The sequence below is a fragment of the Nicotiana tabacum genome, chromosome 3 (genome assembly GCF_000715075.1).
Source record: "Nicotiana tabacum cultivar K326 chromosome 3, ASM71507v2, whole genome shotgun sequence".
NCBI lineage: Eukaryota > Viridiplantae > Streptophyta > Magnoliopsida > Solanales > Solanaceae > Nicotiana > Nicotiana tabacum.
Genome location: NC_134082.1, coordinates 38,977,856 through 39,001,349, shown reverse-complemented (window position 1 = coordinate 39,001,349; position 23,494 = coordinate 38,977,856). Strand labels below are relative to the sequence as shown.

At 37.2% G+C, this 23,494-nt stretch overlaps 1 protein-coding gene and 1 non-coding gene across 4 annotated transcripts; both read left to right on the top strand.

The window, feature by feature from the left end:
• Positions 1–22,756, top strand: LOC107809824 (cation-chloride cotransporter 1). 3 transcript variants are annotated; one of them, XM_016634516.2, is made up of 13 exons: positions 1–406; positions 2,404–2,550; positions 2,776–2,854; positions 4,168–4,259; positions 4,874–4,988; positions 5,142–5,242; positions 5,414–5,475; positions 5,775–6,002; positions 14,256–14,370; positions 14,571–14,765; positions 15,784–16,184; positions 17,630–17,791; positions 21,489–22,756. In XM_016634516.2, exons 1-13 carry the CDS (start codon positions 219–221, stop codon positions 22,565–22,567), a joined length of 2,964 nt encoding a protein of 987 aa, XP_016490002.1. In that variant the 5' UTR covers positions 1–218; the 3' UTR covers positions 22,568–22,756. The 3 variants fall into 3 exon arrangements, with proteins under 3 accessions (XP_016490002.1, XP_016490003.1, XP_016490005.1); XM_016634517.2 differs by having other exon boundaries at positions 10–406; positions 2,404–2,557; XM_016634519.2 differs by lacking the exons at positions 1–406; positions 2,404–2,550 and having other exon boundaries at positions 2,848–2,866.
• Positions 18,846–18,948, top strand: LOC142179734 (U6 spliceosomal RNA). Its single transcript, XR_012708273.1, has one exon. It is a non-coding gene; the product is annotated as a U6 spliceosomal RNA (small nuclear RNA).
• Positions 22,757–23,494: the final 738 nt, after the last annotated feature.

The window sequence follows — 23,494 nt, the reverse complement described above, 5'->3', positions numbered from 1 at the left end:
TGCTCCATTAAGGAAACTAAACACACTTTTTTCCCCTACCCCTTTTCTCTGTTCAAAGAAACCCGCCCGCCTTATCTGTCATCTTCAATACAAATACTAATATTCAACCCCTGTTATTTGAATTGTCAGATCCCTATCTACGTGGAATCAGATCTGAATCATTTCATTTAAATTTCGTGCAATTGGGGGCATTTTGCATTTCACATTGTGCGAATTCCATGCATTCAAATCGTGATAAGGAGGAAATGGACGGTGGAGGAGAAATTGAGGGTGCGGATGAGAATGAGTTCGCACCAGGTAGTAGTAGGGGTGGACGCAAGTACAGTCCGGTGGTGGCGCACGATAATGATCGGGCCGTTTTGGAGATGTCCTCCATTGATCCTCGATCCTCTAGACAAGATCTCAAGTACTACTCTGTCTTTTCTCTCTCAGATTTTTAGTAAATTTATTGTCTCAAACATAGGTTGTTAATCATGGTGTTCGGACCAGCTTACATTTATATTACAAATCCATTATGCACTTGTTAGCTCCGGGGTTCTATTGTATAAAAATATAGTTTTTTCAGATAATTTCTGTGATGATGTTAGTTTGTGCGCGTCTAGACTACGTATCTCGACTAGTCAGTTGGGTACCTGCTGCATTCCGTCTACATTAGTACCAGATAATTCCGCCTACCAAGGTTTAGGTAAATGAAAAGAATTCACCTCGTGTGGCTTTTGGAACCTCGTTCCAGGTTTTTAATCTAACTCTTCAGACTGTTGGGCCGCTTCCTTGAGGTTTATAGTTCCTCACATGAGGGTCTGTGTGATCTACAAGGAAATGGTATCCGCTAGAGGGTTGACAGAAAAAGGAACTTAGGGAAATGGGACAACTTTTGATGTAGGCTTATTTCTTGGTGTAGCTTTGAGCTTAAGTTGTTCTTTTCTTTGTTATGCTAATTTTCTTGTTTGAATTGAGGGAATAAATATAATTTGACATGTCACAGTTCAAAGAAAACATGTAAGCTGCCTTGGAAGGTTTATGATTTGAATGTCGTTTCCGGATGAATGTCGAGCGAATTTATTAAGTAGAAGTAGGCATTCGAGTCTAGAGAATACCTTCAATGCTATGAGGAATTTCGTTGAGGCTTCAAAAGTTGACGAAAGTTTGATAATTAAGCTTGTTCTTCATGGTAGATGTCGAGTCCTGAGAAGCCTTTCTATTTATATATAGAGATAATTGGAAGAGTCATGTAAGAGGAACTGTATGGGATGCTGGCAAACTTATTGAGTATGAATTATGAGACGTCTAAAGATTGGGCGATTGTTCAACAAATTTTGAGAAACTGGATTTGGTAAAGGAGAAATTGTGAGAATTGAGTTTGAGAAGGAGAAAGTGTAGGTATCTTAGAGGCATTTTGTGGGGGATAAAAGTGAAGCTTCGAAGTGCGTGTCATGATTATGCACTTTTGCTGGAAAAAAGGGATATATGGTGCTGTAAGTTGTCTCTAACCTCTGTGGTTTTTTTTCGGGGGGGGGGGGTTGAGGAGAGAGGAGAGTTTTAAGCTTCGCTGTGCATTTGGAGGAACTATGTTGATGTTTTCTTCTGCTAAATTCTTAGAGTGGACTTCCCGAGGCTTAAAGTTCTCTCCATACTGAAACTGGTAGATGATGCTTTATCATGTCGGGGAAACTACATGGTTTTATAGAGATGTTAGACTCTCCTGGAAAAAAGATTTTGTCTCCTGCTGAGCGAAATCTGTTTGTCTGAGTAGTGCTTTTCAACCTATTGGATGAATGATTATTTATTAGTCCTTACCACTTTCTTTTGGTTAGTAAATGGGGAAACATTTAAACTTTTATTTCTTTCCCGAATGAGATGCTTACTTTTCGGTCTCTCAAAATCTTTACAATTAATAGATATTGTGGTTGTGGATTTACCCATGATTTAAACAGATATTTTTACTCTTGTGGGTGAGTTACTGAAATTAAGCTGTCGACCTTTTCGTCCCATTTTTCGTTCTTAGAATTCTTATAATTAAGTAAATAATAGTGTGCTCTCTCTAGCAGCTTAAGCTTTTAAATGAGATGGTCACACACTTCAACATGTAGTATCACATTGTGGTCTTGGGTTTGAGTCTCACCAGCCATTCATTATCAAAGGGAGTTCCGACGTACTTGGCCATGAAAAAGAATCAGGGGTGTGTTGAAGAGAATAATTAAGTAAACAAAAATGTGCTCTTTTTAACAATTTAAACTTTTGGAGGAGATGTCCACACACTTCAACACTTAGTAACTCAAAGTTGGATTTATTGGAAAGTCCAACATTCTTTTTTAAGGATTTTGTTTTCAGTTCATGCTTTAAAGAAATTTTGTCTCTTGTATTATCATTTTATGCTTTATTCTGATTTACCCAATTTATCAGGAAAGTGAAAGTGAGTATGCAGCCAGATGTGGCTTCTGAAGAAATAGAAGGTTCAATGCCAAATCACAGCGTCAACGGTCCTCAGAAAGAATCCAAACTGGAGCTCTTTGGCTTTGATTCTCTTGTAAATATTCTGGGTCTCAAGAGGTAAGAGGTAAACATTCTGTGGTCCTTTTCATTTTATTTACTTCTTTCCTACAAACCTTCTATCTTGTCAATTAAATAAATTAATGAACACGACACCAACTTGTTCCAGATTGAGGCGTGGTTGATTGGTTGGTTTAGCTTTGATTTCATCTTGAACTTCAACTTTCCTTTTCAGTTTTTGATGCATGAATAGTATTATGGTTCTAATCAATCTTGCTATTTCAGCATGACAGGGGATCAAATTCAAGCGCCACCTAGTCCAAGAGATGGTGGGGATGTATCTATCACCCTTGAGCGGTCCAGGGTACTGTGATAGGTTCTTAATCATCCGTTCTATTTCCTTAAAAGTTTCATGTCATCATGTCATGCCCCATTAACAATATGGTTTGGTTTAATGGAGGGGAAGACTGAAGAGAAAGGGGGAGGAAAACGTATTACTCTATTTCCATAAATTAATTATTTAACCTATCTATGGTGGTTTTTGTACAGCTGGAAGAGAAGCAAAAGACGTGCACCTTTCTGTTCATTTCTTGTGAGACGGAAAAAGTTGACGTGGATGGGTAGCATACTCCATTTTTATCCTCTCTAACTTTTACCTCCTAACTAAAAGAGGGAAATATCATTCTCTTTTCTTTTAATCCAAACATGGAACGTGCTATCAGTGGAGATTCTCTCATGGGATTCTCCTTTCTTTGGAGAATCATTCCTTATTTTGGTTATCCTCTTTTATGCGTTCCTTGGTCTCTTTTGGGGGAGGCCAATGGGGTGTGGTTAAAAAAAAATATTTTTTGGATCTTTGAATAAACTGTGAACAGTGGGAAAGAAGGTGGCTAAAGGGTAGACTGAAGGTTATAAGAAGACAAAAGTGTAGAAAAGCTTAGTTTAAAGTAAATGCATAGTAAGTCAATATATTGTTGACTAATATTCTTGATAAATCTTCATTGGGCGTTCATATTTACTTTTAAACTAAGCTTCAGCCTCTTACACCATTCCTAATTGAGACAAAAGTAGATAGAGTATAAACAGAATATTCAAAAGGTTAAAGCATGAGAGATCCTCAGTAAAATTTTTGTTGTTGGTGTCGATGAATTTGCTTTACTCACTATCTCAGTTTTACACATAAGCTACATGCAAGATAAAAGATAAATCTGATTGAGTAGTTATGTTACTAATTATCCAATATGTGGTAGAGTGAGTGTTCATGTATTCTTAACTGGCTACCTGAAATACAAATATCAACAGTTCAGGGCTGTCCTCTTCTCTCCCCTTCATTTCTCCGCTTCTTTTCCAACTTCATTTTTGAAGTTTGTCTACTGAGTTTTATTTCTGATCAGCATGGAAGAGTGTTCGGTGGATATTGTATTATACTTCTCCAATTACCTGTTTGGTTTCTCCTACTTCTTCTCTTGTTTTATTATTAAATTCTCACAAGTATGGACCTTCACTTGTGCATTCATCAGAACATGCACTTTTCAGATTTGAAATGTTTAGACATAGATCATAAATTCATAACTTGCAGCTTGCATGTAGTACTGAATTTAATTCTGTAATGATGGGTTGATCAATGAAGCTTTGAATGCTTTTTTAATAGTCTCTTTTTTGTGAATATTGTTGAAGCCTACTGCTGTCAAGTCTGGGACATTGATGGGAGTCTTCGTGCCATGCTTGCAAAATATTATGGGAATCATCTATTATATTAGATTTTCTTGGTAAGTTGCATCATATCCAATCTATTACGTGTTCTCTTGGGAATTGTTTTGTGGTCAAGTCTTATAATACTTTAGCTATCAAAAGGTGATCAAGTTTCGGTTCCTTAAACTTGTATTTTAAAGACACTGGTCAACATTCTGGATGTGAATAACTTCCTCCCATTTCCAATACTTCGGCATTCTGTTTGTAACTCCTGGGTTTTATAAGTACCCCACACTAATTGTTATGTTGAGGGGGTAAATTATAAAGCAGAATGATTCCTATAGTATAATTAAGTGATCTACTCACGTCAGAACTATGTTTTGGTATTGATATTTCACAATGGTTCTGTGAGATACTCAAGGTGAGCTGATCTTCCTTCTATCTCTGGCATTCTCCTGATACAGCACTTCTTAGGTAGTGTAATCTTTGAAAGGAGGAAGATAAAAGATCTATGAAATATGAATATAGGAGGAAGGAGTATAAAAGGAGGAAAGGGGAAGATGCACTGGGTGGGAGTGCTGATACACTGGGTGGGAGTGTTGATCAATTGATCTATTTGTGTTAGTCACATGATATTCTTTTCCATTTGACATGCTGTGATATATTTGCTCTGTTTCCTTCTACTCTGTAGGATTGTTGGTATGGCTGGGATTGGTGAGTCGTTGTTGCTGGTTGCTTTCTGTGGATCTTGTACTTTCCTGACCACAATATCATTAAGTGCTATTGCTACCAATGGTGCCATGAAGGTGAAGAGGAATTTGATCGTTAGATAGAATGTAAATGAAGATAAAAGAGATAGCTTCTCTATTTTGCTTTCCTGTATTAGACACATGCACTTTCTTTATTTCCCAGTAACTTAGATGGTCAATAATTTCCTTGATTTGTTTCCTCTAAATTAGGGTGGAGGACCTTACTATCTCATTGGTCGTGCTTTGGGTCCAGAAGTTGGTGTTAGCATTGGGCTGTGTTTTTTTCTGGGAAATGCAGTTGCTGGAGCAATGTGAGTATACAACCTGACCTTTTATACTATGACTTACTCACTTGGCCAATGTAGCAGAGGAGGCTACATCGCTTTCATCATTTGACACTAGCAAATGAGGTTACAATGCTTTTATCACTATCTATAACAGTTTGAGTTGATGCTCTCTGCTGTGACATGCCTGTCTTCTAGGTATGTATTGGGAGCTGTGGAAACCTTCTTAAATGCTGTACCAGCTGCTGGTATTTTTAAAGGTATTTCTTGAGTGAGATTGTCGCACTCGATTTATTGGTTAGAATTTAGTGTTTCGAGAAGACTGCAGATCATGTTTTTGCTATGAGTGCTCCTTGGATCTTGCCTTCTTTTATAGGGGTAATTCTTTTTTGGGTCTACTTGTATAGGCAAGTTTGAATGTTTGATGATCATCTGCTCTCTTCCTTGGCTTTATGCTTCATACATTCAATGAGTACTTTTTGGTTGATTCTTTACTAGGTAATACACTATTTTGTCAACTTCATTTGTATTGCTGAATTTTACTCTGTCGTATATGCAGAAACTGTCACAAAAGTTAATGGTACAGCTATTGCGGAGCCCATTACAAGGCCAAGTTTGCATGATCTGCAAATTTATGGGATTGTCGTGACTATTCTTCTCTGCTTCATAGTTTTTGGTGGTGTAAAAATGATTAATCGTGTCGCACCGGCATTCCTTGTACCTGTTGTATTCTCATTGATCTGCATATTCTCTGGCATCCTTTTGGCAAGGCATGATCGTCCAGCAGGTTTATGTTGTTTATGCCTTCCTTTCTTTAATTTTTTGAAAGCTTTGCAAAGTGTTCTGCTGCTTAGACATAGTATATTACACACTTAAAATTAAAATATATATAAGAAAAAATGCTTGCTTGATGGTGTAAGGTTTTCCCTTGTCACTCTTTCTTAGTAGAAAGCTGTCAACCAATTCATATGGTTCTGGCCCTTGAGAAGAGTGGTGGCTTATTGCTATTGCTGACGAGTAGGTAATACAACAACAACAACAACAACAACAACAACAACCACAACCCAGTAAAATCCGACTAGTGGGGTCTGGGAAGGGTAGTGTGTACGCAGGCCTTACCCCTACCCCGAAGGGGTAGAGAGGCTGCTTCCGAAAGACCCCCGGCTTAAGAAAACAAAAGGACAAAAGGAGACAATATTAGTATCACCATAGAAGTCATAGGAAAAATAGGAACAACATGAAATTCAGAAGAAAGATGCAAAGCAAAGCAAAAGCGATAGCTAGTAAATAGGTCATGCACTGAAAAGCGAAATAGTAAGACACAACGTTGCCACTAGTTGTCTTAGACAAAAACCCTACCAGACTAGTCTCACAAAGGTACGAAGTAAGGCAAGACTCAACTACCTCCTAACCTACAATTCTAATACTCGACCTCCACATCTTCTATCAAGTGTCATGTCCTTGGAAATCTGAAGCCTCGCCATATCCTGCCTGATCACCTCTCCCCAATACTTTTTAGGCCGCCCTCTACGTCTTCTCGTGCCCTCCACAACCAGCAGCTCACACCTCCTTACCGGAGCATCTGAGCTTCTCCTCTTAACATGCCCGAACCATCTGAGCCTCGCTTCCCGCATTTTGTCATCAATGAGAGCCACATGCACCTTCTCCCGAATATCATCGTTCCTAATCTTATCTATCCTAGTGTGCCCGCACATCCACCTCAACATCCTCATTTCTGTTACTTTCATCTTCTGAATATGTGAGTTCTTAACAGCCCAACACTTAGCCCCATACATCATGGCCGGTCTAACCACCGCTTTATAGAACTTACCTTTGAGTATTGGTGGCACTCTATTGTCACACAGGACTCCAGATGCTAACCTCCACTTCATAGTCAATCTGAATTTGATAAGTCAACATCTGCAATTTTCAGCATTTTATATCGCTTCATGGTGGCCCTTACTATTTCCTTGATGTATTTAGTTTCCTTCGTCCTTCGTTTAGGACATTCTAAATTTACAGTTAGGTTTGATGAATACTACTCGTAGGACGTGCTTCATTGCGTTGAATAATGTATATCGTTGTCCTGATTAAAGAGGTTACTATGCTGCCACAACTGCAAACCAGGAGTCTTGACTGGCACTTGGTGGGCCTGTCCACCAAGCGAACCAGCCATATCTGAGCTTCTTACTGTAACTAGACATGCATAGAATAGGCAGAAAACTGAATAAATCACACTTTATATAACTAGAAATAACCCATAAGTCCTATATCGTCCATAATCTGACAAGATTTGTAGTTCAACTAAACACAACCAAAATGCTAATACAGAGTTCATGAAGCTGACTATGAGTTCTCAACTCTTACAACTGAAAATTGTCAAAAGCATCATTAAATAAACTGTAGCTAAGGACCCACGATGGAACAATGGGTTGACCAACAGTCTGGAATGGTAGCTGCTACTCCTAAGCTACCAGATCTACCTTTCACTCTGTAAGATGATAAGTGAGTGGTGAGTCCACTAACCCAGTGAATAGATAATATCCATAATTGTTGGGACACGAAGTTTATAAAATAAATCATATGCTATCATCTTTATATGAGATTAAGTACAAATATAATCTTCTATATCTGTAAACAAACTGCTGTCTGATGTTGTGTATATACTGCCCATCTCTTATCTAAATTTATAGCGAGTATATGCATAAATTATCTTAATATCGTCAATCTACACACCCACATACAAGATTATCAGAATCTGAAAACCATGCTTACCATGAATGCTGTTACAGAGGTTTGAATTCAACCTGATTAATTAGGTATCCATGCGCATCGTGTGTACATTATTTTAGGGAGTTTGATACCACCCTTGTTAGCCAGTAGTACTTGCACAATCTAAATCTGGCTCCTAATCTAATGCTGTCACATTGTACCTTTTACCAGCTTAATAAATACTTTTATCTTACCAAAAAAAACTAATGCTGCCACGAGTGTAACGTTATGTGATGACACGTTACAAGGAGACAATATCAACTCGAATATTTTGAGCTTTCTCCGAAAATTTACTTTCTCATCTTAAGCTTATAGTTTAACAGAAAAGCGTAATATCTCGAAACGCATTTGTCATCGAAGGAGGAGGTCACGTGTCGGGCTTGTTCTCACGTGTGTCAATCAACTCTTATTTATGGGAACTTACCCATATATAGATAGAGGAAAACGTTGAATAGGGATATTCAAAATTATAATCCATTTCAGTATCTTCTGCTTCTCTCTCTGTCTCTCTCTTCGCTCCCTTCTCGTCTCTTCTCTTCTCCTTCTTCTGCTCTCATCTTCTTCTTAATTCTTCTTATCCATTGAATTAGGTAGTTCGGTTTAGAAATTGATGTATTGATTCCCAAGCTTGTAACTGATTGTACAAATTCGTTTGATCAATAAACTTTCCAATTTAGTTTCAAAGTCTTGAGTACATTACAATACTTTGCTATTAAATTCTTACTAATTCTGCCTTTACTTCTGGAGTACATTACAATTGGTATCAGAGCCTAATCTTGGCACCTTGTGGAGTTGGCAGCCATGTCAGAAGAAACCGTATATGAGGAAAGACAATTCAGTCGGCTGGGGTTAGAATGGGGGCAAGCTTTGATAAATTGGGTAAAGAATTGGATGGACTAAACCAGAAACTGGACAAAATCTTGGAGATGCTTGGAATTAGTGTGGAAGATAAGGGAACTGATTATCACGTTCTTAAAAAAGATCAAGAAAGTGCAGGAAAGGAAATAGAAGTTGGAGAATCTGGTGATCAAGAGGTTCCATCAAGTGACGGTATCTTAAGATCAATTTATGTGCCTAACGAACCTATGGTAGAACTCTTTAAACTTGGAGAAACCTCTGTCAGAAAATCTTCTACACTTGAAATCGCTGGGAAGTTAAATGGGCCGAACGAATATGTCGAAATTGTGCAATGATCTTCTATTAGCAATGATCTGGAATCTCTTTTTGGTAAGCCCAATAAAGTGGGACGATGTGCAAAGAACTTTAAGTGCATAATCACTAGTAATCTATTTAGTAGGAGTTATGACTCAAATGATGCACTCAAGCTGTTTGATGAATTGCTCAAATTAGATGCAACACATGTTTCATGTTTGTTTCTACGGGTTAGTAACTCCCTATCATATGGCCCTAAAGAGAAAAATGATGAAACTATTGTCGCTTTTGATCCAGGAGGTAATACATTTACCATGTTTGATGTTAGCTATATGAAGCTTGATGAGTCTAGTTTCCTCTCGTTATTGGGTACTTGCTCACAATTAATGATACTAAGTTGTATTGCGCGGATAACGTTCAACTCGCTGAATCAATTGAAGGAGCTGTATAATGGAGTCAAAATTAAAGTTGATACCTCATTTTCTATGTTTATGTATTATCTGGATTACGCAGAAATACAATTGGCTAATTGTGAGAAGATTACAAACAAGCGGATTGTGAAGCGGCTTAACGGGGTTGTTGGTGTTTACTGGACAAACATCAATTTACAAGCTAATTTCTTAGCCAACTTTCTGCCAGGATGGAGTATCACTGTTGGTGTTGGTTGGAACTATTGCTCAAATGATACATCACATAAAAGTCTAGGCATGTCTTCAAGAGTAGCAGTGAAGTATAAGAATTCATTGAGTTCATTTACTATAATAATTGATTGGGAAAAAATTTCTAAATCACTTTATCAAGGTGTTAGAGCCAATGTTCCATGTGTTGTTTTTGGATTTATTGAGGTGGTTCTTGTGGATAAGAGAGTGGTTGCGACATACTGGTCAGGTGTACTTAAATCCAACAATAAAACTAACTTGCATTGGGAGAAATGGATTGTGCTGAAACAACTTCATTCACTACAGTTTGTTTCCATTCTTAGTTGCACAATGCCTAGAGTCATCACTTGGTTGGATAATCTACTGCTAATTACATACCTGAACACTTGGGCAATGAATTACGAGCCAAGAGGAATAACTGTTGTTGGCAATTTACTACGTAATGATGAATTTCATTACATACTTGGTGTCTTGAACATTCTTAGTAATGACTTTCCGGACATACTTAGGACCTTAAAAACCCCTGGACTGCCCGAAAATATTAAAAGTGCAAACAAACCAGCAACTGCTAAAGGTTGTGGAGAGTTGTTTCCTGCAGTTGAAGAATTCAAGGAAGGAATTCAACTTTTTTTCGTAAATGCTAAAGTTGTATTGCATCCATTGACAATAAAACTTATTGTAGTTGTTGGAAGTTCAAGTGCCAACTACTTAGCAGGTCTGTTTATCACAAGTGGAACTATCAGTATTGAAGGTTGGGATACTACCAGTTTACAAGGTTATTCAATGTTGCTGTTGTTCTTGTCCATTAGGAGGAGTCATTCTGGAAGGAAACATTTTCTTGGTATCAATTTGGTTGCTGCAATCGATTATCCTTGTCATGGCTTGACTCCAGTAGTTCACTGCCATTTCAGACAAAGCAACAATAATATGAAAAGCACTCCAAATGGGAGCAAAGTCTTGAGGAAATCTCTTCAGTTTATAATCACTAGAAACTTCTGTCATCATGGTTCAATAATGACCTTGAGGACAAGGTCAATTTCAAGCGGGAAGGATTGTTATGATCGGGCATTTGTTATCGAAGGAGGTCACATGTCGGGCTTGTTCTCACGTGTGTTAATCAACTCTTATTTATGGGAACTTACCCATATATAGATAGAGGAAAACGTTGAATAGGGATATTCAAAATTATAATCCATTTCAGTATCTTCTGCTTCTCTCTCTGTCTATCTCTCTTCGCTCCCTTCTCGTCTCTTCTCTTCTCCTTCTTCTGCTCTCATCTTCTTCTTAATTCTTCTTATCCATTGAATTAGGTAGTTCGGTTTAGAAATTGATGTATTGATTCCCAAGCTTGTAACTGATTGTACAAATTCGTTTGATCAACAAACTTTCTAATTTAGTTTCAAAGTCTTGAGTACATTACAATACTTTGCTATTAAATTCTTACTAATTCTGCCTTTACTTCTGGAGTACGTTACATAATCTCAATATTTTTTTTAAATGGTAACATGCATATATAAATCATCAGCACAAAGATTGTGCTGGAAGCCAAAATGAGAAGGTTACATCAGTTCATAAGAAGAGAAAGAGAAAAAAAACCAAAAGTCCTTGTTCTTCTTACAAGGAATCTAACACATCTAGAATTGCCTCGGATCCTCTATGGATTCAGATTTACACCAAAAACTGAAAAGAAGTATACAATTCATCTTGATTTTCTGTAAAGGGCTGCTTCTATCTTCAAAACATCTTGAATTCCTCTCCTTCCATATTGTCCACCAAATGCTTGCTGGGACAATTTTCCATCTGTCTTTGTTCATTGTACAGTTTCCTCCTTTGTTCCAGCATGTCACACATCAGAGGTTCTTCCAGGCATTATCCATCTGATTCCTCTGATTTTAATGAATAAGTCCCATAGCTGGCTAGCCTGGCTAGTAATTCTACAATGTAAAACAGATGGTTGATTATCTCTGCTTCCTGCCCATACAAGTAGCATTTTGAACAGGGTTGGAATCTCCCCTCCTTATGAGATTATCCTGAGTCAAAACAGCTTCTCTTGCTACTAACCAAGTGAAACAGGCCACCTTGTATGGCACTTTGACTTTCCAGATATGTTTCCCCGGCATAAATGTGAGCTGAGATCCTACCTGGTTTAGATCTTTGTAAGCTGAGCTAACTGTATAGTTGCCACTACAATGGCTTTGCCATCTAAGTGTATCATCTCCCTCATGCAGCCCATTGCTCTGTTCTAACGTACTAAAAAACTCTGTTATCCTTGGTATTTCCCAATCTTGAAGTAATCTTCTGAAAGTTGGATTCCATCCGTGTGTGGACCAAAACTCCTGTAAAGTGGCCCCCTGTTGTAGACTCAAACCATGTAGATCAGGGAACATCACCACTAGACAGTCATTTCATGACCAATTATCCTCCCAGAACAAATAATTTATGCAGCCCATTGCTCTGTTCTGAAGTTTAATGTGAAGGATCACAAATAATTTATTTTACAACATTGTGTAATAGTTAAATCATTCTTTCCCAAATAAATTGAATAAATTAGAATATGCATTATATCTAAGTATAGTTTCAATGTAGCTACCAATTCATATGCTGAAGCCAAAAGCATGTCAACACAAGCATTTACCTGTTCCCGCACATGTAACGTTGCGGTAGGCCATAATGGACTTGGGCGTTATCTTGATCATACTTGATAATTTGAAATCTCATTTTTGTTTATATAAACATGCACACTTTAGTAAAATGATGCTAGTTACTGGAAAACGCCAAATACAAATACAGGAAAGTTACTACTCATGGTAGATCTACATTGTTAATACTCGATCTCACAACTTGCTTCTAACAAAAACCTGAAGAAATTATTTGTGGTCTTCTCAGCAAATTTGAATGCTTTAAGAGCTAAAGAGTAGGCAAGGAGTTAGCTAAGTGGGCAATGAATTATCTAGTGAGTGGACCTAAGGTGGGCAGTGAAGTATATGATGAGAATCCTAAGCTGCTCGGACACGGGTGCAGATCTAGAGGTCAGATCCTTCAAGATGTAAATTCTAAGATTCGGGGATATGGATCCTCGGACGGATACGGGTGCGGGGATCCGACTAAAAATAATTCAAAAAAGAAGAATATCTCTAAATTATGAGAAATTTTGTGGACTACTTACGTATAGCTTGTAAAGTGGGGATTTCATTTTTATTCTCAAGTTGTAGATAAGTAGAGGATTGATTTCCTAGATAAGGTATGCTATTTTCTTCAAATTTACCCTAGTTTTGGTTCTGATTTGTGGAATCAAATTGTTTTTCGTCTGGGATTTTTCCGTCTGTCATGGTCAAAGTACCCAAAATAGTTTGACCATATCCGGTATGGATCCCATACCCAAACCCATACTAGTATCATGTCGACACGGGTGCGGCACCTAAATTGCCGTGTCGAAGAAACTTAGTGAGAATCTAATGTGAGGTTTCTGGTTTGAAAGTTCCCCTTGTTCTAACTAGCTAAGGCAACTAGATTTAGGGTTTCTAGAAGTCCTTCACACTAAGTAAAGTAATACTAAGGTTCCTTTTGCAATTTGGCCACTAACTAAACTTATTTTTCATTATTATTATTATTATTATTATTATTATTATTATTATTATCATTATCTTTATTGTTATTGTTGTTGTTGTTGTTTTTGTTGTTGCTGTTGTTATTGTTGTTGTTATTATTACTAATTTATTACTGCTACTTCATGCACCTCACTCACTCTTTATGCATGTTTGAAAAAGTAAAAAGTTCAAGAACATAATTGACCAAATTCTTATTGTCAATCTAATCTTAGAAGAGCGCATTTATTGTGCCATTATCTTCCAAGTTGGAAAAAAGGTACATATCATTCTTTTTTCTTGTAAGAAATCAAAAGAAAGGAAAAAAAGATTATTTTTCTCGCAGTTACTTAATTTCTCATCCCCGGAGTTCAAAACGTTGCCTCAACGATACTTAAAGCACATGTGCGGCAGGATATTACATTTGCTTTCTTGTATATCCTGGTTACAACTTTGCACACTTTTGAGTATGTCCCAACTAATTGTTCAAATTGAGGCAGATTTCCTGTTCAATTGTGAAAGCATGTAGTGCTCCTTTCCAAGTGGAGTAACTAGATAAAAACAAGGACATGCAAAGGGAATGGAGGAACTAGGCTTTCTAAAATGAAGGCCTGGATCTTCATTTGCTAATTTCTTTATTTGCTTTATGGGGTGGATACTATTGTCATAATTTTCTGAGAGAGAAAATTTAAAAGTTCTCGATGCTTTACTTCATGATCATTTTAAGAGGAAGCAGAGGTATAGGCTATAGCTTCCATCTTAGTATGCAAACTGCTCATGAAACTTTATATTGATTTATAGTTAAACATAATTTCTTTTTGTTTGAATATATAATGGCGTTCTCATTACTTTGTGTTGCTATGCATGATACAGTTGCGTTCACGGGGTTGAGTTCGGAATCTTTCAAGGAGAACTGGGGTCCTGCTTATCAGAGGACTAATAATGCTGGAATTCCAGATCCTAATGGAAAAATATACTGGAATTTCAAGTAAGACATGCAAATATTTGCTTGCTTCTCTCTCTCTTTCTCATGCGTGCTTATTCATTATGCATGATATTTTTCCATTATGCATGATACTTTTGCCAGTAATAAGTCCATTCTTCTTTCTGCCTTGCCTTTTACTTCGTGATGCATAAGTTCAAGTGTGTTAAGTTGGGTCTTAACATTTGTTTGTTTCTCCATGTAAGTGCATTGGTAGGTCTCTTTTTTCCAGCTGTGACTGGAATCATGGCAGGTTCAAACCGTTCAGCGTCACTAAAGGATACTCAACGTTCGATTCCTGTTGGGACATTAGCAGCAACTTTGACAACTAGCGGTTTATATCTAGTTTCAGTGCTATTCTTTGGGTCCGTTGCAACTCGAGATAAGCTCCTGACTGACAGGTACATCTAAATTACAATGCTCTTATGATGTTTCTCATTACTGTCTTGTTTCTAAATGAAATACAGTGGTCTGAGTGGCATGCTTTGTAAATTTAGACTCAAGTATGTTGATGTACAACAATTACTTCCCAAATTTTGAGTAGGTGGTGGTGCCGTGGGTCAACAAACTGTATGTAGCAAAAGATCAAGAATACCAACTCCCAAGACTTCCTTTTCGGAAAGTTGATTCTGTGGAATAATGAAGAACGCTCTTTATTTATTTCATATTTCAGTTACGTGGCTGGATCTGGATGTGGTTCATTAAGACCTATACTTCTCTGTATTTGGTGTTATACTCTGTTTTTTTTGTGGGTGGGGTTGTAGAGGTAAGGTTCGAGGTGGGAAAGCAAATGAGGAAGGATAAATGTGTCCATTTGTTTAGGAAGTGAAAGAGGAGTGGAAGTAAAAGTGGAAGGGTGTAACCCTCCTGAATTTATCTTCAACTTTCCAAAAACTGGGGAGAAGGAGAAGCAAAATCTCTTTTACTTCCCTTTTAATATTACCAAAGGGAAGAATAGATAAAGTCTACCAGTCTTCCCCCCTCTCCTTCCTTGAATCCAACATATTGCGAGTTTGGGATGGACCAGCGTTCCTTTTCCTTGTGGTGCCTAGTTCTAAGGTCAATCTGTGATAACTCATCAATAGATATGCCATGTTATTGCAAGAATTTGTTGTATTGGTCTTGTTCGTTTTGATGTTGAGGATAGTTCTTTTCCTCCTTTTTATCAATTATTATCATGAGAAAAGTTAATTAAATGGCACAAGTCAACTCCATTTTGGGTACTTACTTCAAACATGGTAATTACTCCTCACCCCCCCCCCCCCCCCCCCCCCCAAAAAAAAAAATTTTTTAATGATACTAGACTAATGACTTTTATTTGACCCACAAGCCAATAACTTTGTATGAAAGAGATTATTTCATTATATTAAATGGTATTTCATAATCTATTTACAGTGCCTGACTAATGTTTTCGTCCAGGTTGTTGACTGCTACAATTGCTTGGCCATTTCCAGCAATTGTTTATATCGGTATCATCCTTTCAACATTGGGGGCAGCCCTTCAAAGCTTGACTGGTGCACCACGTCTCCTTGCTGCGATTGCAAATGATGATATTCTACCAGTTCTCAACTATTTTAAAGTGGTAGATGGAAGTGAGCCTCATGTGGCTACTTTCTTCACTGCCTTCATCTGTATTGGATGTGTTGTAATTGGGAATCTGGATCTTATTTCACCAACTATAACAATGTTTTACCTCCTATGCTATGCTGGTGTGAACTTATCCTGCTTCCTTCTAGATCTGTTGGATGCTCCCAGCTGGCGACCTCGGTGGAAATTCCACCACTGGAGTTTCTCTCTTGTTGGAGCATTACTTTGTATAGGTATTTTCTTCTGCTTTTTGCTGTTGGACAACTGGTTTTATCTCTCTGTTTTAGTTGATACTTGATACGGCTGGTAATAAACAAATTTTCTATGTTCATCATAATATTCACTTCATATTGCTTTATCTTGCCAAGAAAACCATCATCTTGGTGCAACCGTTACAGATGAGTGAGTGTCGAGGAGTTTGAAACTTCCGTTGTTTGACCTGAGGACCTTTAATTATCAATATATTGCATCTCCAAATACGTGCCACAAATTCTTTTGCCTATTTCTGACAGAGTTTGGTAACATTTTTCCGGGTAGTTTTTCGTTAGTCTGATTTTATATTTGTGAAGAAATGGATCTTGGCCTAACTCAACCCAGGATTGAACAATTGGAGCATGAATAACATAACATGGGGTCCAACATTGAGAAACACAACAACAGGGATCAATGGGTCTGGTTCCGATACACTGTGAAGAAATGGACCTTGGGCCTAACCCAACCCCAAAAGCTAGCTGATGAGGGAAGGATTGTCCAATATCATATAAGAAGACTACATCCCATTCCCTCAACCACTTTGGGACTTAACAATATTCAGCTACTTTAGGCCGTTGTTACCAATTCTAATTTGATAGGTTGAAGGGTTGAATGTATTCTCTTTGATTTTTATTGTGTCTTCATAGAAACTATAATTAAAAAAAATAAGAAGATAACTAAGAATGAATTACAATTATTTGGCAATATAAGATTTGCAAATATGTACTCAAATTTTTTGCTTAATCTAAAAAGAAATCAGTTCAAGAGAAGAAAAAATAAAGGTTTAAAAAGATTACCAGGAACAAAGAAGGATTTACCTTGTGGAAATGTGCTCCTGGTTGTTTTTTATGTTTCGACATGCCAATCTTGCTTGGCTAACTCCTTGACATCTTTATTACGTAAGTTGGCAATGGGATAGATGACTATAACCAAACGTGCCATTACTACTGTTTGGTGAGGCTTGTTCTTTTTTCTTTCTAGGATTCCTTTCCAGTGTAGACAATCACATTAAATAGTAATTTTTTTTTCTCTAATATTGGGAAGAGTGAGAATTTTGGTTTATGAAAGTACTGATGTCCAGATGTAGGATGACCTCTTTCGTTGCCTGAATAGTGGTAATGGTTCAGCACTGCTAATGAGTCCAATCTTTATCATCTCATCTTGGCCCTAAAGGAGTCGCATTTTAGACCACTCCCTCCCCTGCCCAAAAAACAAACAATAGAAAATAGCAAGACTATGGTAAAGATACTATGCACAAGGTTCTATCCTATGTAGCACTTCCTGTGATCTACTTAGGGTCTTGGCTAAGCAAGGGTGCAAACCATATTATTTACCTAACCTTAATAGACTCTTAAGTTTTTCAATCATTTGATCTCTTCCTGCATTTCAGAGTAATTGATGTTCTCTTTCTGCTGTTCCTTTTCAGTGATCATGTTTTTGATTTCTTGGGCATTCACTGTGGTATCACTAGCCTTAGCAAGCCTCATCTATTATTATGTGAGTATCAAGGGGAAAGCAGGAGACTGGGGTGATGGTTTCAAGAGTGCATATTTTCAGCTTGCTCTTCGTAGTTTACGATCTTTGGGAGGTATGTATTTGTCTATTTATGTATTTGTTTATTCATTTACATTTCTTGGCAAACAACATAAATCAGACCTTTTTTACTGTCCGTTCCTTGTCTTAAAACATCTGATTGCTCCTCTTATGTGTATTCTATAATTGTTTAAATGTTGAGAGAGAGAAATATAATTTAGGATTGCCTTTGCAAGATCACAGTTTCTTCAATTGTGACTGGTGATTTATCTGCATTTGTCTATGTGCAAACATATTTTTCTTTTTTCTTTTTGGATCTTATGTTGCTTTTCTTTTGGGTATTACAATTGAAGAATGTATTAATTTCTTATTATAGTTCATTTGTTTCTTACACCATTAACCTTACTTACTGTTCTGCAACACTTATTTGCATGTCAGTGCCTTGCATAGACATTTTTATTCTGAAAAAGTGCATCAGATGGTTGACTGCCATATTCATTCAGAAAGATTTCATTTTTATGTTGCCTCACTCTTTTGCCGAAGTTTGTTGCTCTTAACCACATTTCTTTTAAATCTGATTGGTGTCCGGATACTTCTCAATCTGCTTTGGTAACATTATGGCAAGTGCGCGGATGCAAGTCTAGGCAAGGGCGTTTGAAGCATGTCTTATTTCAATCCCTCCCATGTAGTTGAGATTATAAATTTATCTAGTTTCGATTTGGGTCTTGATTCCTCCCTCTTGGACAATGTGAATTTTGATTTTTGCAGTCCTCCCCTTGGACCATGTGAGTTTTATATTTGTCAAAAGATGATCAACAAGTTGATAATTGCTAATGAATACAGAAAACTTCTGCGTTTCCCTAGTATAAACTGCTTTCTTTATCCTTCAGGACCCTTATTGTATCAAAATTACCGCCATATTGTATTATGAACCTCTCAGACTTTTTGGAGCTGTCATTGATCCTTTCCGTTAGCACATATACTCCTCCAAACCCCACTCAATATGCTGCTTCTTGAATTCTTAAATCGTGATGCAATGGAATTCATTCCTATTTTGAACTCTATAATATCCATCTTTCGCTTATCCTACAAAAAGATAATCCCCTGTAATCCCTTAGGAGACTTCTGATAAAATTGGAACGATACAAAGACGATTAACATGATCGCTGCACAAGAATGACAAGCACAAATTGAAAATGGTCCAGTAAAGATAATCTCCAGCATCTCCGCTTGCTGAGAACTTCTCATATTCCGGCACTCTCCTTCCAAATGCATCATTTCTATCTCCATTAGTATAATGCAGATAATTCCTAACTTTGGGACTTTCGCTCTTCGCCGTCTGAATTTGACGGCTACTTCACACATACTAGTCTATCTGCGGGTTCCTCTGGGAGGAGGAGGAGGAACCGGATAGACTAGCCTGTCAGGAAAGTTTTCCTTACATAGAATCCCCCTATGGCAGTTTCATCCCTGTCAATCTGGTACTGTTGTCGTGTTGTGTCGACTCTGGTTGTTAGTAGGTCTGAGGATCCTAGCAAAATAGAATTCCTCTATGTCAACTGCCTTCCCATTAGTCGTAATTGACACTGCTGCCATGGGATCCAGCGGTAACATCACTCTAGCCCCATTTCTCCCTTTCGCCTCTTTCCAACTCTTTCCCAGCTCCTTTTTCCTTCTACCACCACCTTCTCCCCTCTTCCTTTCATCTTGTCCTCCCTATCTCCGCCGGCCCTCTTCTCCTATATAACCATTGTGCAAAACTTGGGTACATGCAAACTCTGTACCCTCGTTCTCCGTCTTCAACCACCGTCGATGCTGAAATTCTTCCCCCACTATTCACGTGGATCCTGACCCTGGACGTGTCGAACACACTGCAAAATACATCCTCACATCCTCCCATATATGTCCCAAATCTTCTTAAACAAGTCAAGACACCGTAAGTGTGTTGGAATTTCGGCAACATTGATGACCATTATCTTCTCTGCTTCTGGATAGGGGTATGATAATAGTGCTTTTGTGATGTTTTGAATATTACCAAGTGACTACAATGTCTACGTTTTGGTTGAAATGAGTAGTATCAAATAAGAGTTGTGACATTTATAAGGAAAATCATGTCCCCCCATAAGCAATGAAAGTTATTTTCTTTTCTTTTTTTGTCGATGGAAAATTTCTTTGGAGATAACATTTTCAACTATTCAAGGTAACCAAACATGACAAAAGAATTTCAACGAGGAATATACCCTTTTGGTGAAAATAATTTTTTTTTGGAGATAGCATATTCCACAATCCAAGAAAACCAAATATGGAAAAATGATTTCATCAAGAAAATTACTTTTTTGGTGGAAAATAGTTTCTTTGGAAATAAAATTTTCAACAATTTGAAATAATCAAACATGGGGAAAATGATTTCGTCAAGGAAACCATTTTCGTCGAAAAGCATTTTTCGCGATATCAAACACTCCTATGGATTGTCTCAAAATTTTCTCTTACATTTATTTTCGACAACGTACTCCTTAGCCCCACTTCTTGTTTTTACCTTGAAGGATTGTGATACCAAAGTCAAGAATTAGCTTTACTAATTAGTATAAATGTGCAAATTTCATTTGAATAAACTTTCGTTTTAAATCAAAGTTATTAAGTATTCTTTCTATATGAAATCGTCCTATATAGTATAATTATGTTTTTGTTTTTATTATAAAGAAGATTTTAATTTTTATTTGTTTATAGCATGGCATGTTTCTTTAAATTAAGCCAATTTCTTTAACTTTGAGGGCATTTTTCCATATTAGGTACTTTTATCCAGGTAGAAATAATCTTATTTCACATTCTACACATGAAATAGTACATAGATTGTGGGATAATTTGTGTAGAAAATGAAGATGGTAACTGAATGTTGTATTAACAATTTGAGTTTTATGTGAGGATTATCGTTTTGATGTTGGAATTCAAATGGGTCCTTAAATATTCTTATACCTATTAAAAGTTAACTTATCCATTCTATTGGCTTTGTTACCCCGGCTAAATTTCTGGTAAATTAGCCGTACAAACTGGATAAGAAAAACAAAGGGAAGATAGAAGCTGCTGAATTTGAGTTATAATTCTGACTCCTCTTGTTCTATTTCAAACATGGATGACAAATCTTGTTTGGAGGTGATGAGAACTATTCTGGAAGTTTTCGAAGCTAACTGAAACTTGTTTGGTGGTCATACAAATTTTATTTAGCTAATTAGTGGAGCGCACTCCAGTTAATTTCTAGCTCAATCAAAAAGTTCAATTTAGTTATTTGGTTGGTCCTAGTAGGATTTTCAGTTATTGTTTTTGGCATCATGAAATATATTTTTGTGTAATCATGAGATCAAACTTAAGTGAAGTTTCAATTTTTAAATGGATCTAATTGAGTTATCTTTCAGCAAGTTGTCTGTAACCATGTAAATAGTTTGTAATCGTATTGCTGCAAAGGATGGGTGTAATGGAAATATGAACCTTGAAGTATAATTCGCTTATTTCATTGCAATATAAGCATTAGTAAAATAAGTAATAATTTGAAGCACAGAGAAACACGGGATTATATGTTTTCTCCTGTTCACTAGGCATCATATAGTAGAATCGTCATCCTTTAGAATTTGCATCTTTATTCTTGGCTTGGCAATAACTTTGATTTTCTGAAGAATGAAAGGTTATACTGTGTGATCTTATATATTGGCTGTAGACCTCCAAAATGACCTGCAATAAACATCCAATTGTGCATGCAGCAAGTCAGGTACATCCCAAAAATTGGTACCCTATCCCTCTCATATTTTGTCGTCCGTGGGGCAAGCTTCCAGAAAATGTACCTTGCCATCCTAAGCTTGCAGACTTTGCCAACTGTATGAAGAAAAAAGGAAGAGGAATGTCCATCTTTATTTCTATTATAGATGGAGACTATCATGAACGTGCTGAGGATGCCAAGACAGCTTGCAGGCAGCTAAGCACGTATATCGATTACAAGCAATGTGAAGGTGTAGCAGAAATAGTTGTTGCTCCCAACATGTCAGAGGGCTTTAGAGGCATTGTTCAGACTATGGGCCTTGGGAATCTCAAGCCAAACATAATTGTTATGCGGTACCCTGAGATATGGCGGCGTGAAAATTTAACTGAAATTCCTGCTACCTTTGTTGGAATAATAAACGACTGCATTGTTGCAAACAAGGCAGTAGTTATAGTGAAGGGTCTCGATGAATGGCCTAATGAGTATCAAAGACAGTATGGTACCATTGATTTATACTGGATAGTGAGAGATGGTGGTCTTATGCTGCTGCTCTCTCAACTGCTTCTCACAAAAGAGAGCTTTGAGGGCTGTAAGATTCAGGTATTCTGCATTGCCGAGGAAGATTCTGATGCAGAGGGACTCAAGGCTGATGTAAAAAAGTTTCTTTATGACCTCCGGATGCAAGCTGAAGTGATTGTCATTTCCATGAAGTCATGGGAAGGCCAAGGGGAGCAGCAAGAATCCATTGAAGCATTTAGTGCTGCTCAGCGCAGAATAGCTAGTTATCTGGGAGAGATGAAAGAGAGAGCGCAGAGGGACAAGACTCCTTTGATGGCTGATGGAAAGCCAGTGGTTGTCAACGAGCAACAAGTCGAGAAATTCCTCTACACCACTTTGAAGCTGAATTCGACAATTCTAAAATACTCGAGGATGGCTGCAGTTGTGTTTGTAAGTCTACCTCCTCCTCCTGCCAATCATCCAGCATTCTTCTACATGGAATACATGGACCTGTTGGTTGAAAATGTACCTAGGCTCTTGATAGTTCGTGGATATCGTAGAGATGTTGTCACTTTGTTTACATAGGTGGTTCTGTTCATCTTCCCTTTTACCTCCCCTCCGTTTGTTGCTTTATTTCAATAGTTTCAATTCAATTCGTTACCTTTTCTTCCTTTTTTCCCCTTCTTTTTTCTCCTCGAGGTGGGTGTACAATATAGTTTTTGTAATCATTAATTCTTATTAACAGGATATTTGAAGAAAGAAAATTTTGTTGTTCATGAATCTCAAGGTGATGATTAGTCTTTTAGAATACGTTGAGATAGAAAATTTTGCTATCCGATGAATCTCCAGTTGATTAAAGTATGTTCTTGTATGATGACTATCAGCTAGCTTGCAATTTTTGCTTAAATTTATCGTACCTTTGCCTCAATCTTGCATAGTTGTCTTGCAGTCCATGACTTATTTACCTTTTGGACAGGTTTTATTAAGGTGCTTTGCAACTCTCATTTTGCCTTTTTAATGGGTATTTCAGTTGCGATGCTCAAAATGATGATAATTGTTGGACGAAGTTCAATCTATTTTGCTTAAAATTAATTTAAATAAGTAAATAAATAAATAAAAAGGAGAAAAGGATCTAAATTTGTCCTTGTATTTTGCGAAAAGGTCTAATTTTACCCTTCATTAGAAGTTTGGCTATGCAATGCAGAATGCCCTTAGTCACTTAACGGAGGGGAGATGAGATGGTTGAGCCAAACTTTCAAGCATAACTTCTACTTTGACTTTTTGCTTTCTTAGTTTGTTACTATTATTATTATTATTATTATTATTATTATTATTATTATTACTATTACTATTACTATTACTATTACTATTACTATTACTATTACTATTATTATTATTTAATCTCTAATTATTTAAAGTAGCATATAAATTTACCATCTAGCTACACTGCCACAGAAACGCAGCTTCATAACAACTCAAAATGCCCAAAAAAATTCCTCTTGGGCACAGTCA

Coding starts and splice junctions, on each gene's coding strand:
- LOC107809824 (XM_016634516.2), top strand. CDS start 219: ATGCATTCAAATCGTGATAAGGAGGAAATGGACGGTGGAGGAGAAATT. Junction 2,551..2,775: donor AATATTCTGGGTCTCAAGAG/GTAAGAGGTAAA, acceptor TTGCTATTTCAG/CATGACAGGGGATCAAATTC. Junction 5,243..5,413: donor AATGCAGTTGCTGGAGCAAT/GTGAGTATACAA, acceptor CCTGTCTTCTAG/GTATGTATTGGGAGCTGTGG.